We start from the raw sequence: 16,056 nt of genomic DNA on the forward strand, positions 1-16,056 counted from the left end.
ATATAATGTGCAGTTGACAATTCCTTTCAGTACTTGAAAAATGTTATGCCACTTATTTCTGGCCTCTATGGTCTCAAAAGAGATATATTTGTCTTTTGAGTTGATTTTTACCTATATAAATAATGTACCATTTCTCTCTGGTTGCTTTCAAGATTTTTTAATTTGTTTTTTATTTTCAGAAGTTTAATTATGATGTGTTTTGGTAGTGCAGATTCTTCAGATTTGTCCTATTTTATATTTTCTCAGCTCTTTAAATTGTTTGGTTTATGTATTTCCCCAAATTGGGACGTTTTTATCATTTCTTTGGACAATTTTTCATTTCCACTCTTTTTCTTCTCTCCTGGGAATTTAATGATATGAATATTAGCTTGTCTGTTATTATTCCATATGTCCCTGAAACTTTGTTCATCTTTTTCTTTTGAAATCATTTCTGTTACTTAATCTGTATTAAAATTTTATTAATTTGTCTTCAGGTTCACTGATTCTGTCTTATGTCATCACTCTACTATTGAACCCATCTGGGAGGATTTTATTTTATTTTATTTTGTTATTTTGTTTATATTTGTTTATTATATATTTCAGTTCTATAATTTCCATTTTGTTCTTTGATTTATAATTGAAACTTATGATTAATTTTTATAAATTATAAATTATGATAAATTATTATCAATTATTTATAATTGAAAGTTATGATTTATTACAAATGAATTGTTTTTGATTGTTTTCATCATTCATGTTCTGATTTCCATGGTCTTCATTATGACAAATGATTAGTTTGGACATTTTGAATATTATGTTATGAGGGTATGGGTCATATTTAATCATTATTGTAGTGACAGTATTCCTTAGAGGTATAGAGCAAAGATTGGATAGGGTAGAAGTTTATCTCCTGTCTACACACTTTTGAGACTTTTCCAGCAGAAGTAGGCCAGCTATCTTCACCATATCACTGTCTCTCTGGGTCGAAGCTCAGCTTGTCATTTGTCCCTGATGATACCATGAAGGGGTAAATGGAGGACTAATATCTCTGTGTTCCTGCAGGATGGAGGTGGAAGCTTAGTGCCCAGTTGAATCTTAATGACACCAGGAGAACAGAGTGAGGGAGTAGGGTACCAAGTAGCATAGCCTATCACCACCTAGATTTTCCTCTTTGAAGCTGATTAGAGATGGAGGCTGAGCTCCTCAGTGGACCCTGCTGACAGCAAGTAAAGGAGGGACCCGAGTATTGCCTAGACCTGTTTCCCATGCCTTCATTCAGTCTCAGTGCTTTTAGGTGAAAATGTAGGTTAAACTTCTCACTGAAGTGGGAGGAGTCCAAGATGGCAGAAGTGGAGGAGACCTTAATTTTGTGGGTTCCAAGGAATTCAGGTAGATAGCTATCAAATTATTCTGAACACTTGTGAACTCAATTGGAGACTGAAGAAAAGAATAGCTGCAACTCTACAAATAGACAAGCAACCATTTGCCACAAGGTAGGAGGTGTGCAGAAGTGAATCTGAGGCAATATATGGGAAGATGTCAAAAGAGTGAACCCAGCAGTGGCCTCTCAGCTCAGGTTGCCATAAACTGTGATCTGTGGCACAGTTGGGCTACTGCCCTTCAAGCAGGGATCCCACAAGTGGCAGAACTGGGGAGAGTCCTCCTTCCTCCCCTGGGAGGAGTGGTGCAGGAGTGTGCAACAGGAATCTCCTGGGTTTGGGAACTCCAAACAGGGTATTGTGCCAGAGATAGAAAGGCACAGTCACAGGCCAGGTGAGCACAGTGTGCTGGAGACTAGGGAGCCTAGGAGTGAGAGGAGTGATTGACTACTTTTCTCTATTGACTCACAGAGGAGTGGGGCCTTGAGCTCTCACCTCCTCCAGGGCCAGAGATTGGGAGGGTGCCATTTTCATTCTCATCCTCTGAAGCTGCACGGAAACCCTTCAGTGCATAAAAGCCCAAGATTTTGCTCCCTGAACAGGGAGCAGATTACTTATCCTGGCCCCAGGCAAGTGTAGTGCAATTCCACCTGGGGCAAAGACATTTGAGAATCAACACAGCAGTCCCCTCCCCCAGAAGATGCAGGAGTCTGTGGAGTTTGGTACAGGCAGAGGTGGAAACAGATTGAACTGGAGGATCTGTTGATGGGTGTGGACCCCGACTTTGTGGCTCTGGGCTGGAGATTCCTGCAGGGCCATGTTAGCTCTGACCCTCTAAAGAGAAGCATAAAGATGACAGGGAACAAAAGCCATGCAGCTCACATTAAGCCCATCCCCCTTACAAGATGTGGGGCTACTCTACCCAGGTAAAGGTGCCTGAGAAGCAAAGCAGCAGGACCTTCCCCCAGAAGACAGACTGGAAGAACAGGTGAATAAGCTTAAACTTCTTTCCCACAGGACAATAAAACTCTAGAGCCAGGGGAAAATAACATAGGCAACTCTAGGTGTTCCCTCATGACTCACTTATACTTAAGGCTAAAATTTTACATTTATTTTTTAGTTTCTTTTCTTATTCATTTTCTTTTCTTTTCTTTTAAATCCCTGCTCCTATTTCAAATAGATTCATATTTCCCAACCTATGTTTTAAAGTCATTTTTAACTTTCATTTTCTTTTTCACATACATGTTTTATAGATTTTTACCCCATACTAGCCTGTTTTATCTTGAGATATATATGTATATATATATAGAGCAAAGAAATCAGAAACTTATATATAATATATATAATATATTAAATCAAACTGCAAAGAAATCAGAAATATACATACACATATATATAAATATAGTGGGATATAGTGTCTTCTAACACACAGACCAAAACTCAAGCAGGAAAAGGGAGATCACCCTGCTGTGTCCACACTGAGAGATTATATCTCTCCCTGCCCCGCTCTTTTTTTTGCCCTTGTTTCTTTTTCTTGTTTTGGATCATCTTGGCTTTGGTGGCATATCAGTGACAGCTTTTGACCACTGGATTTCTTCATAGGTTCATTTGGCTTGGGTCATGGTTGATATTTTGGACTCTGTATATTCCCTCAAGCACCCCTCAACAGAATGTCTTGGAGGAGGAACTCCCAACAAAGAAAAGAACCAGAGACAATGTCCTCTGCCACAGATCTAAATGGAATGGATATAAGCAAGATGTCAGAGACGGACTTTAGGGTAGCAATTATGAAGTCAATAGCTAGGTTTGAGAAAAGCACTAGAGACAATACAGACTCCCTAAGGGCAGAAATGAGATCTAATCAGGCTGAACTTAAAAATGCTATGAATGAGATGAAGTCTAAACTGGATACTCTTTAACAGCCAGGGTAAATGAGGCAGAACAATGAATCAGTGATCTAGAAGATAAGCTGATAGAAAGGAAGGAAGCTGAGAAGGATAGGGATAGGCAGCTAGAAACCCATGAGAACAGACTTAGAGAGATCAATGACACCATGTCGCATTCCAAGGTCAGAATTATTGGGATTCCTGAGGGGTGGAGAGAGAGAGGACTATAAGATATATTTTAGCAAATCATAGCTGAGAATTTCTCTAATCTGGGGAAGGAAACAAGCATTCATGTCCAAGAAGAAGAGAGGACCTCCTCCCAAGATCAGTAAAAATAGACGAACACTCTGGCATATCATAGTGAAACTTGCAAATCTTATAGCCAGGGAAGCTATCCTGAGAGCAGTTAGGAGGAAAAGATTTCTTACATATGGAGGGAGGAACATCAGAATAACATCAGACCTATCTGCAGAGACCTGGCAAGCAAGAAAGGGCTGGAAACACATAGTCAGGATACTAAATGAGAAGAACATGCAGCCAAGGATACTTGATCCACCAAGGCTGTCATTCAGAATGGCAGAAACTGAAAGAATATGTTACCACCAAGCCAGCCATGCAAGAAATAAGGGGGATTCTATAAAAGAAGAAAGACCCCACAAGCAATATAGACCAGAAATTTAAAGAGAGAATCTATAGAAACAGGGACTTTATAGGCAATATGATAGCACTAAATTCATATATTTCAATAGTTAAGAATTAAAAAGATCATTAAACCTCTGGCCAGATTTATTCAAAAGTAAAGGGAAAGGGCCTAAATTTTTCCATAACTAACACCAAGGAAATAGAAACAATTATTAGAAATTATTACCAGCAACTATATGCCAACAAATTAAGCAATCTGGAAGAAATGGATGCCTTCCTGGGAACTTATAAACTATTAAGACTGAAACAGGAAGAAACAGACAATCTGAATAGAGCAATAACCAGTAACAAAATTGAAGCAGTAATCAAAGACCTCCCCAAAAGCCATACTCCAGGGCCAGATGGCTTCCCAGGGGAATTCTAACCAAACATTTAAAGAAATAATACCTATTCTACTGAAGCTGTTCCAAAAATAGAAATAGAATGAAAACTTCCAAACTTGTGCTATGAGGCCAGTATTACCTTGATCCCAAAACTGTGGAAAAAATAATGGCAGATCAGGTTGGAATAAAAAGTAGGTTCCTGAGTATGTGGGGCTTTATATGGTAGGTGAAGAAGCCCGGAATGATGTTGCTGAACATGATATTTAACATTTGGAAGTCTGTGACTTCCTTCTATTTACTACACTGGAATTGGTGCCAGTATTATGGATGTAGATAGTATAGATTAATAACTGTTGTCTTATTTACATTGGAATAACTGTTAGGATTACCTGAACTCTGCAAAAATATGTAGTTGCAGGAATGAGACCTTTAACTTCATAGCTTAGACAAGGGCCAGTATAAATCAAGTGCATTGATTCTTCACTTTGTCCCCACTCAAGTCTGTATTCAGTGATTTCAGCACCATTACACACAGGAACCTAAAAGATGCAACAAACGCAGAAATTGAGTTCTTCCTATAAATTGTCATTGTTCTAGATATTGTGGAGAGTTACAACATAATTTTTTCAATATCAAAAGCCATAATCTATTAAATGGTATGAGACAAGTGTAGAAATAATTAAACATAAGACAGAGCACTATAACATTAAAAGGCTCAAATAAAATTAAGAGAAAGGATTGGCTAATCCCACATATTTGATAAGTTCCTATTTTTAATTTGTTAAAATTATTCTCAAATAGGTTGCTTAAAAAACAAGCTTAGATATATTAATGTTGCTTAATGTGACTATTGATTAGTAGGATCAAACAGGAATTCCAGTATTCTCTGGATTTCATACAGTGCTATAATCAGACTTGTCATTTATTATTATCATACTAAAGCTTTTGTGTCAATGCTAAAGTACCCTCTGCTAGATTCTGGGAAGAATGGAAGAAAAATTCAAAGATATGTAGGTGGCTTAATAACTAGGCCTTTTTTTTGTTTTTGTTTTTTGAGAGTATTTAAATGGGGAGCTATTCACATGGATGCAAAACAATTTTTAGAACTTCACTATCTCATAGTCACGTTTTTAATGTGTCATATTGTAGAGTTACATGTAAACAAACAGTACCAGATATTTCCCAATGAAGCTTTAAAAAAATACTAAGTTCTATAAATTGATTTAATTTTATTATCTCTTGTTTTGATTTTAAAAATTAAATTAGTTATCTAATGATCACTTATTTGGTTTTCCAAATTTATTAATCTCTATAAATAAAGAGTCTGGAAAGCAGGATTACCATAGTCTTAGCCATTTATTTATTTATATTTATTTATTAATTTTTAAAAATATTTATTTATTTATTTGACAGAGAGAGAGAGAGAGCAAGAGAGGGAGCAGAAGCAGGGGCAGGGAGAGGGAGAAGCAGGCTTACCGCCGAGCAGGGAGCCCGATGTGGGGCTTGATCCCTGGACCCTGAGATCATGACCTGAGCCGAAGGCAGATGCTTAACAACTGAGCCACCCAGGTGCCCCTCGTTTTTCTTTTTTTTTTTTCTTTTTTTTCCCCATTTTATTTATTTTTTCAGCGTAACAGTATTCATTCTTTTTGCACAACACCCAGTGCTCCATGCAAAACGTGCCCTCCCCATTACCCACCACCTATTCCCCCAACCTCCCACCCCTGACCCTTCAAAACCCTCAGGTTGCCCCAACCTCCCACCCCTGACCCTTCAAAACCCTCAGGTTGTTTTTCAGAGTCCATAGTCTTTTTTTTTTTTTAATATTTTATTTATTTGACAGAGAGAGAGAAGTCACAAGTAGTCAGAGAGGCAGGCAGAGAGGGAGGGAGAAACAGGCTCCTCACTGAACCGAGAGCCCGATGCGGGGCTCGATCCCAGGACCCTGAGATCATGACCTGAGCCGAAGGCAGAGGCTTAAACCACTGAGCCACCCAGGCGCCCCTCGTTTTTCTTTTTTAAGATTTTATTTACTTATTTATTTTAGAGAGCAGGTAAAAGCAGGGGTGGGGGTGGATGGGGAATCTCAAGATTCTATGCTGAGGATGGAGACTGATGTAGGACTTGATCTCAAGACCTGAGATCATGACTTGAGCCAAAACTGAGTCAGACCCTCAATCGACTGAGCCATTCAGGTACCCCTAGTCTTAGCCTTTCTTTCTTTTTTTTCTTTAAATATTTTATTTATTTATTTGTCAGAGAGAGAGAGGTAGCGGGAGAAGCAGGCTCCCCACTGAGTGAGGAGCTTGATGTAGGATGCAAACCCAGGACCCTGGGATCATGACCTGAGCCAAAGGCAGACACTTAACTGACTGAGCCACCCAGGTGTCCCTCGCCTTACCCTTTCCAATAGTACTAGTATCAGGTGTTATGTGTGTTCTAGAACCATGGTCCAAGATTTATGGAACCCTAATCTAAACTCTGACTCCTTAGGGAGTTGTAAACTTTCAAAAAACAATACTAAACCAATTACTGTGCTCTTATATCAACAAAATTAATAAAAATAAATTGATAACATACCCCCCAACTAATAACAACACAAGATGGACCCTTGCAGGTTAGCACAGGTATACCACATTGAGAAGGAGGGCTTGGGACTGGTGCAGTTTCACACTTCAGTGGGTGAGATCCCAACTACAAATAAACATAAACAAATAAATAAGAAAACACAAAACTACTGTGCAGGTATGGTCACTCCCCACCCTGACAGGAAGTAGAAGCATATATTCATCCAAAGTGAAATGAACCATGAATGGATCATCTGAACAATATAACTTTCCCAACACTATTAACTACTTTTAACCAGAAACTGGATTCTTCAGAAATTAATTTACTCACTATGCATCTCACTTTGGAACTAGGGTGTCCTTGTTTGTCATCTTGGTTATCTTCTGCCTTTTTGACATATGCAGGTGCTTCAGAACTTTCATTAGGATGATTATCTACAAAAATGTACAGAATAAACTTTAAAAATTTGCAAATAATTTTAAGGGTGGTCTTTTAAAATAATACAAAATAATTTCAGAAGACACAATGTCAAAACACTTAATAAAGTAACAGAAAACTCATATTAATTTGTGTCAATTAACTTTTAAAAAATATTTTATTTATTTATTTGACAGAGAGAGTGAGAGATACAAGCAGGTAGAGCAGCAGAGGGAGAGAAGCAGGCTCTCCACTGAGCAGGGAGCCCAACACGGGGCTCCATCCCAGGACCCCAGGACCATGACCTGAGCCAAAGGCAGCTGTCCAACCAACTGAGCCACCTAGGTGCCCCTGTCAATTAACTTTTAAATTTGTTTCAAAATTTAAAACATTTATGACAATATGGATGGACCTAGAGGGTATTTACTAAGTGTTGTGAATCAGAAATACTGTACGATTTCACTTACGCGAGGAATCTAAAAAACACACCAAACAAACAAAATACCAAAAAAAAAAAAAGCCAACCAAACTAGACTTTTAAATACAGAGAACAAATTGGTGGCTGCTAGGGGAGATGTGGGTGGAGGGATGGGCAGAATAGATAAAGGGAATTAAGAGGTACAAACTTTTAGGTATAAAATAAATAAGTCATGGAGATGAAAAGTACAGCATTGGACTATAATCAGTAATATTGTAATAACATTGTGTGGTGATAGATGGTGATTATACCTATTGTGATGAGCATGACTAATGCATAGAATTATTGAATCAATATGTTTTTCACCTGAAACTAGTATAACACTGAATGTTAATTATACTTCAAAAATTATTGTGATTTCAATTACCAAATAAGAGTTTTCTAAATATTATTTGATTTTATAGTAAAAATGCACTTGCTCTCCCTTAATAACATTAGTTAATTAAAATCAGAGGTTACAAAACAAGAAATTTAGGTGAAGTCCTTCAAATCATACAAGAAGCCTCACCACATTTGGTGTTGGTTTCTTTGGTCTTCGCTTCACCATTCAAGCGTGGAGGATGGCAAGATGCAGGAGAAAATGCAGGTGTTTGAATAGTCAATATATCTGAAGGCTAAGAGAAATACAAAATACCTTATGATTATATTAAATTCAAATTCAGTTTTTTAAAACATTTACTAATATAGGTCATTTCAATCTTCAATTTAAGCACTTCCCTCTCTGTTTCCTCACCTGGCTTTGACCTATAGGTGAAGTACAAAAGACTCTCAGTTTATATGTAGTACCAGGTTGCAGGTGATCATACAGAAATTCCTTTGTGGTTCCATTGTAGATTATGTTCCAGGAATTCTCTGAAGGGATAAAGGCAAATTTACCTAATTTATCTACAGGTAGCTTATAAATTTTATGGGTCCCATTATTTTCTCATGTATATTCTAAGAAATAGGCATTTTGGAAATTAACTGTGGCCCAGTTACCTATTTACAATAGTTAAATAATTGTATTCCTTATAGAACTAGCCATAAAAAATAAAAGATCAGTAAATAAACATAAAATGCTACTAAAAAATGGAGAAATCCAAGTAAGTCCTTAATTAGTTTATAGTATTGTACCAATGCCAATTTCCTGTTTTGATAATTGTACTATGGTAATGTAAGATATTAATTTTAGGAGAAACTGAGTGAAGGTTATATACAGGAATTCTCTACACTATTTTTGACAACTCTGGATAAGCCTAAAACTATTTCAAAATAAAAACTTTAAAAAATCATGATGCACAGTTGTGATGAGAACCAGGTGTTGTATGGAAGTGTTGAATCACTATATTGTACACCTGAAACTAATGTTACACTACATGTCAACTAACTGGAATTTAAATTAAAACTTTTTGAAAACCTTATAATTTAACTTTGAAAAAAAATCATGATGTCTTACCATCTGAATTTTCACTAACTTCTAAACTGTAACTTGAAATGTATGTCCCACCATTATCTTTGGGTGGTTCTGAAAAGAGAAATAAAATTAAAATTTTTCTTAAATAAACTTAAAAGTCTTTCACTGAAATGTTATCTTATAAATTAAATTTTTTAAGGAGAAAAATACAAACATGAAACTTAATAGGAGATTAATATTAGACATGAAACAAGTAAGATTTTAAAGTTCTTGGAAGAGACTAAAATGTTAAGTATTTGTACCTTGAAGTAGATTTTTTTAAGATTTTATTTATTTATTAGTCAGAGAGAGAGAGAGAGAGAGCGAGCACAGGCAGGCAGAGTGGCAGGCAGAGGCAGAGGGCAAAGCAGGCTCCCTGCCGAGCAAGGAGCCTGATGTGGGACTCTATCCCAGGATGCTAGGATCATGACCTAAGCTGAAGGCAACCGCTTAACCAGCTGAGCCACCCAGGCATCCCTTGAAGTAGATTTTGCAAGTTTAGAGGCAAAATGATTTATAAAAACATAATTTCTTGTCAAGTTGGCATTTACCATTGATGTGTCTTTTAAATTGTGACCTCTATATTAGATATAATCTTACTTGGAATAACCATAATTTTTGAGGACTCATATAAAATTTAGTGATTTGTTCATGTGTGAATTAGTGAGATAGCAACAGAGAACTCAATAGAGAACTATAAAAAATGCCATTTACAACTGAACTCATTTATATGGTGAAATATTTCAAATGCAAGTAATTTAAGAGAATATTTTATAAAGCTGAGGGCAATTAGAGGAAGATTTCTTCTCAACAGTTAATATTAAGACAGAAAAGTACATTTTAAATACAAAAACATTACCCCATCCAATTTTTACTCTGTTTGCATAGATTTTTCCCTTTATATATGGTGTTTTAGGGGATCCAGGCTTATCTGGATAGGTAGTATATTTTACTTCTCCACTGGGGTTACTCCTTCCTTCCAGATTGTAGGCAAAGATCTGTTTGAGTAAAAGAGAATATCTTGGTTGACCACTGGGAATAAATATGTGATTTGAAAACATGCATAGTTTGCAAATAATATTATAAAGCAAGTTATCTGAAGATTTCTGAGAACTAAATGTAAAAATAATTTTTCATCTCCAGGAAGAATATAATTTAATATTAAAAATATGATACAAATTTATAAATTATAGCCACATACCCTAAACTTGTATGTAGTACTTCTCTGAAGATTTCTTATAGTGCATGAGAGGTCTTCTCCATTATATTCAGGTTTAAAACCCAACCCCTGGAAATGAAAGACAATGAATTTAGGAATTAGGCTTAGATTCAAGTTCCAACTTCAGCTTACTTTCCATCTGGGTGGTCCTGAGCTAGTCCCTTAGTCTCTCTATTTAAAAAAATGGAGATACTTTCTACTTTAGAGGGCTCCTTTTTTTAAAGGATGTAATGAGATAATGTAGATGAAGGCACTTAACATATTAATTATACAGAAATATTCCTAAATGTTAGTTGCTTTATATAAAATGTGGTAAAATATACATAACATAAAATGTACAGCTGCCTTTTAAGTTGGGTAGCCTATTTAGTATAGACTTGTTTTAGTATAGACAGTTTGCCCACCCACATCAGGAATCCAGGGAGATGAGGAAAGGGTTTGTCCTGTTAGCAGTGTGCAGAGAATCTGTGTGACCAGGCAAGGTCATCTGGGATAGGCCCAAAGTTGAAGAACTAACACACTTCACCATGTATCTATTGTGTTGTTATGGCTGCTGCTGTTTTTAGATAATCTTCTAGTATTTAAGTACCTTCAGAACTTCCTGTACTGGCTTACCTAACCTTGGCACAGCATTGGTCCCATCTAGAACACAGAGACGGGGATCATGCAGTTTGATTGAGTAGAAATTAGCTTAATCATAAGGGGAAAAGGAGGAAGTCTGAGAAATAGATTCTTAACTGTAGAGAACAAAATGATGGTTCCCAGAAGGGAGGTGGGTGTGGGGATGGCTGAAATAGGTGATGGCAATTAAGGATTAAGTGTTGAGTCACTAAATTGTACACCTGAAACTAATATCACACTGTTAGCTAACCGAAATTAAATATTTTATTTATTTAAAGGATTTTATTTATTTGTTAAAGAGAGAGAGAGCACAAGCAGGGAGAGTGGCAGGCAGAGGGAGAAGTGGGCTCAGGAGCCAGATGCTGGACTTCATCCCAGGACCCTGGAATCATGACCTGAGCAGGAGGCAGATGCTTAACCAACTGAGCCACCCAGGTATCCCAACTAATTGGAATTTAAATAAAAACTTAAAAAAAGAAATTAAATCTAAAAATTTTTAGTGTGAGATACATGTAAAATGTGCCTAAAACTGAAACTGAAGATTAAAGCATATGAAAAGAAAACTTACAGATCCTGCTTCTTCCATTTCTAGTACATAAGTAAGACTGTCATTTGGGTTTGGGTTAGGTGGTGCACACCATTCTAGTGACAAATTACAGATTCCTGCTTCTTTTAGCTTAGGAGGTGGAGGTGTTGGAGGCATAGTTCCTGATGTATGGAAGACTGCTATTTCACTGAAATCACTGAAAAATAAATTAATATGGAAAAGTTATTTTCAGGTTCTTATTAAAGTATAGACTTTTGAATATTGCAATAATTCAATGTACCTCAATCCAAAGTTATTTTTGGCAGCTAGTCTGAATGAATATTTTGTAGAAGCATTCAATTTAAGGATCTTGTGCTGTTTCATGGTACCCATATAGCAACTTTTGAAGCCTTCACTTTTGCCCTTAGTAATAGATGAAAAATGTTAGAATATTATAAAATGCTACAAATATAAAAATTCATCATAATATTAATAACCATTTATAAACAAGTGCCTTTAAGAAATAACATGGTTTACCTCATCCCATTCCAAAAGGAAGCTGTTTATTTTGGAACCGTTATCATTGGAACCCTAAATATGTCAGAAAGATAAAATTATGATGTTCTGTTTTTATACAGTATATGTACATACATACTATATAATTAAAGTGATTGAAAAATTGTAAAATTAATCTGCTTACATTTTTTTTAAGATTTTTTTTTTAATTTGACAGACAGAAATCACAAGTAGGCAGAGAGGCAGGCAGAGAGAGAGGAGGAAGCAGGCTCCCTGCTGAGCAGAGAGCCAGATGCGGGGCTCGATCCCAGGACCCTGGAATCATGACCTGAGCCGAAGGCAGAGGCTTTAACCCACTGAGCCACTCAGGCGCCCCCATTTTGTTTTTAAAGCAACCCAGATTTTAAAGTTAAAATGCATTTTTTACAGTCTATAAGACATGCCCAAATTCTATGTCTTGTTTTGTTTTCCAAGTTTTATGTAATAAAGTTAATACTTAATTAAGAGGTAGATTTGTTGGGAACTACAATTATAAATAAATTTAGGTTATAGAAATTGTCACTTCAACTTTTACTAATTGAAATTATGATTGACATTTCTCAGTTTACTTGATGCTTGATATAAATAGAAGATAAAGATGATTATGGAAAAAGGAAAAGTGCTAGGGAAATAGATCATATGAGGCATGCATAATTTCATATTTAAAATTTAGGAGAAAGCAGAAGCACACTTTTAAATTAAGACATGTTGAGGGGACTTTGGCAGTAAAATACTTACTTTCCACTGTAAATTCAGGCTGCTCTTGGATCGGTTAATTAGTCTGGGTGCAAGTGGAGGGTCTGGTTCACAACCTGGAGTTGTGAAGCTAACCACTTCAGACTTAGTTCTATGTGCTGAGCTTCTTATGGTTGTAATTCTAAAAATGTAATAACAGTTGTTGTAAACTTTCAAATATTTATCCTTACATGTACTAAATTAGATACTTGAATTCCCCGATACATCTTAGGAGCTAATTATAAAAAATTTTCTAATAGAGCCAAGTTGGATTGTTACATGTAATGGCTCCCAAATCGCCCTCTCACCACTACTAAGTGAAAGAAAGTGAACTAATGATGGATTTGGGCTGTTTTGAAGCATAAAGGATAAGCCATTCTGTTGGCAAGTAGCAATGCTAACTGTAGAAATCATAAGTAGTAAACTGATACAGACTGGGGAGTCTGCCTGGCTGCAGGGTGGGTAGGGGTTGTATAGGATGGAGTTCTTACCTTATGAAATAGGCCATGGATGGTTGTAGATCAAGCAGAGTAAATATAACTCCATCACCACTGTGAACATAATATTTCTTTATAAATGAAATTACAAGTATTTAATAGCTAACAGTCCTAATCTTACATATTCAAGTGACAAAGAAGCACAATTTTCCTTGAAATTTAGATAATTTTAGCCCATTTTACATGAATGTCAAAAGGTGATACTAATACTTCAAATTCTTGGGGGCACCTGAGTGGGTCAGTTGGTTAAGTGACTGCCTTTGGCTCAGGTCATGATCCTGGGCTCCTGGGATCAAGCCCGCATCAGGTTCCCTGCTCCATGGGGAGTCTGCTTCTCCCTCTCTCTCTGCCCTTCCCCCTGCTCATTCTCTCTCTCAAATAAATCAATAAATTTTTTAAAATATTATAAAAAAATACCCCACATTCTTCATTTGAATGTGAAATTACTATGGCTTTATGAAGTGAAATTTTATAATTTTCCCCACTGCAACTTCTTCACACTGTAATAATACAGATTTGTCTTTAATTAGCTTATTAGTGTTGATATGAAAAGGCTCAAAGACACTGTGCATCATGCAATTTGTTCATTCAATTACAAAAGGAAATCGTTCTGGGGAGAGCACCTATTTGCTACATTGGATCAAGTGGCTGGGCTTCCACATCTATGTCTTTCTGAAACCGTCACAGGTGCCGAGGTGTACTCTACCAACTCAAAAGAGTTCTTGCAGGCTCTACCCCAGAAATAGCCTCCAAAAAATTTAAAAGTTACTATTTTTAAGCAAAGGCTGATACTTCTAAGCAAAGACCACTCAAGGTGATAGGGTGATTATAGTATTTTAATAAAAAACAAAGATATTTGTGAAATACATAACACCAGAAAAAGACCACCATGAAACCTCATGCAAAACTTAATTTTAGGGGGAGGAGTCAAGATGGCGGAGAAGTAGCAGCCTGAGACTACATCAGGTAGCAGGAGATCAGCTCGATAGCTTATCTAAACATTGCAAACACCTACAAATCCAACGGGAGAGCGAAGAGAAGAAGAACAGCAACTCTAGAAACAGAAAATCAACCACTTTCTGAAAGGTAGGACCGGCGGAGAAGTGAATCTAAAACGACGGGAAGATAGACCGCGCGGGGAGGGGCCGGCTCCCGGGAAGCGGCGGAGGAACGGAGCACAAAATCAGGACTTTTAAAAGCCTGTTCCACTGAGGGACATTGCTCCAGAGGCTAAACCAGGGTGAAGCCCACGCGGGGTCAGCGTGGCCCCAGGTCCCGCAGGGTCACAGAAGGATCGGGGGTGTCAGAGAGTCGGAGAGCTCGCAGGTATTAGAACGGAGAAGCCGGCTGCAGAGACAGAGCTGAGGACTGAACTCTCAGCTCGGGGTTACCTTGAACTGGTCGCGGGCTGCGTGAGCTCGGAGCGCGGCTAGAGGCTGGGGATACGGGAGTGATTGGGTGCTGTCCTCTGGGGGCGCACTGAGGAGTGGGGCCCCAGGCTCTCGGCTCCTCCAGGCCGGAGACTAGGAGGCCGCCATTTTCATTCCCGTCCTCTGGAACTCTACGGAAAGCATTCAGGAAACAGAAACTCCCAAAAGCGAACCCGAGCCGATTACTTAGTCCGGCCGCCGGTAAGGGCGGTGCAATCCCGCCTCGGGCAAAGACACTTGAGAGTCACTACAACAGGCCCCTCCCCCAGAAGATCAACAAAATATCCAGCCAGGACGAAGTTCATCTATCAAGGAAAGTAGGTTCATTTCCTAAGACAGCTGCGCAATTCCAGAGGAGGAGAAAGCAAAGCACGGAACTCATGGCTTTCTCCCCATGATTCTTTAGTCTTGCGGCTACTTCAATTTTTTTTTCTCTTTTTTCAATTTTTTCTTTTTTTTTCTTCTTCTGCTAAATTTTTTAAAACTTTCACCCTTTTCTTTTTTAAAGTTTTTTGACTAGTTTATCTAAATATACATATTTTTTTCTTTCTTTTTTATATTTTTTCTTTGTTTAATTTTTTAAATTTTTTTCTTTTTTTTTTTCAGACCCTGTTTTTATCCCCTTTCTCCCCCCCACAATTAGGGGTCTCTTCTGACTTGGTTACAGCGCATTTTTCTGGGGTCTTTGCCACCCTTTTAGTAGTTTATTTGCTCCTTCATATCCTCTTATCTGGACAAAATGAAAAGGCGGAAAAAATCACCACAAACAAAAGAACAAGAGACACTACCGAAGGCTAGGGACCTAATCAACACAGACATGGGTAATATGTCAGATCAAGAGTTCAGAATGACGATTCTGAACATTCTAGCCGGGCTCGAAAAAGGCATGGAAGATATTAGAGAAACCCTCTCTGCAGATATTAAAGCCCTTTCTGGAGAAATTAAAGAACTAAAATCTAACCAAGTTGAAATCAAAAAAGCTATTAATGAGGTGCAATCAAAAATGGAGGCTCTCACTGCTAGGATAAATGAGGCAGAAGAAAGAATTAGTGATATAGAAGACCAAATGACAGAGAATAAAGAAGCCGAACAAAAGAGGGACAAACAGCTACTGGACCATGAGGGGAGAATTTGAGAGATAAGTGACACCATAAGACGAAACAACATTAGAATAATTGGGATTCCAGAAGAAGAAGAAAGAGAGAGGGGAGCAGAAGGTCTATTGGAGAGAATCATTGGAGAGAATTTCCCTAATATGGCAAAGGGAACAAGCATCAAAATCCAGGAGATGCAGAGAACCCCCCTCAAA

General features: G+C 37.5%; 1 protein-coding gene across 1 annotated transcript in view; it reads right to left on the reverse strand.

The window, feature by feature from the left end:
• Positions 1 to 16,056, reverse strand: part of LOC123934670 (fibronectin type III domain containing protein 3C1-like) — a 58,391-nt gene that overhangs the window by 26,690 nt on the left and 15,645 nt on the right. The window contains exons 9-21 of the mRNA XM_045994782.1: positions 13,312 to 13,371; positions 12,824 to 12,962; positions 12,068 to 12,121; positions 11,832 to 11,953; positions 11,573 to 11,747; positions 10,366 to 10,452; positions 10,024 to 10,162; positions 9,168 to 9,236; positions 8,466 to 8,584; positions 8,241 to 8,346; positions 7,180 to 7,271; positions 6,850 to 6,963; positions 4,659 to 4,808 (exon numbers count right to left, since the gene is read on the reverse strand). Coding sequence (XP_045850738.1) covers positions 4,659 to 4,808; positions 6,850 to 6,963; positions 7,180 to 7,271; positions 8,241 to 8,346; positions 8,466 to 8,584; positions 9,168 to 9,236; positions 10,024 to 10,162; positions 10,366 to 10,452; positions 11,573 to 11,747; positions 11,832 to 11,953; positions 12,068 to 12,121; positions 12,824 to 12,962; positions 13,312 to 13,371 — 1,426 coding nt within the window. The remainder of the gene's footprint in view (positions 1 to 4,658; positions 4,809 to 6,849; positions 6,964 to 7,179; positions 7,272 to 8,240; positions 8,347 to 8,465; positions 8,585 to 9,167; positions 9,237 to 10,023; positions 10,163 to 10,365; positions 10,453 to 11,572; positions 11,748 to 11,831; positions 11,954 to 12,067; positions 12,122 to 12,823; positions 12,963 to 13,311; positions 13,372 to 16,056) is intronic.

This window comes from Meles meles, chromosome X (assembly GCF_922984935.1).
Source record: "Meles meles chromosome X, mMelMel3.1 paternal haplotype, whole genome shotgun sequence".
NCBI classification, from domain to species: Eukaryota; Metazoa; Chordata; class Mammalia; order Carnivora; family Mustelidae; genus Meles; species Meles meles.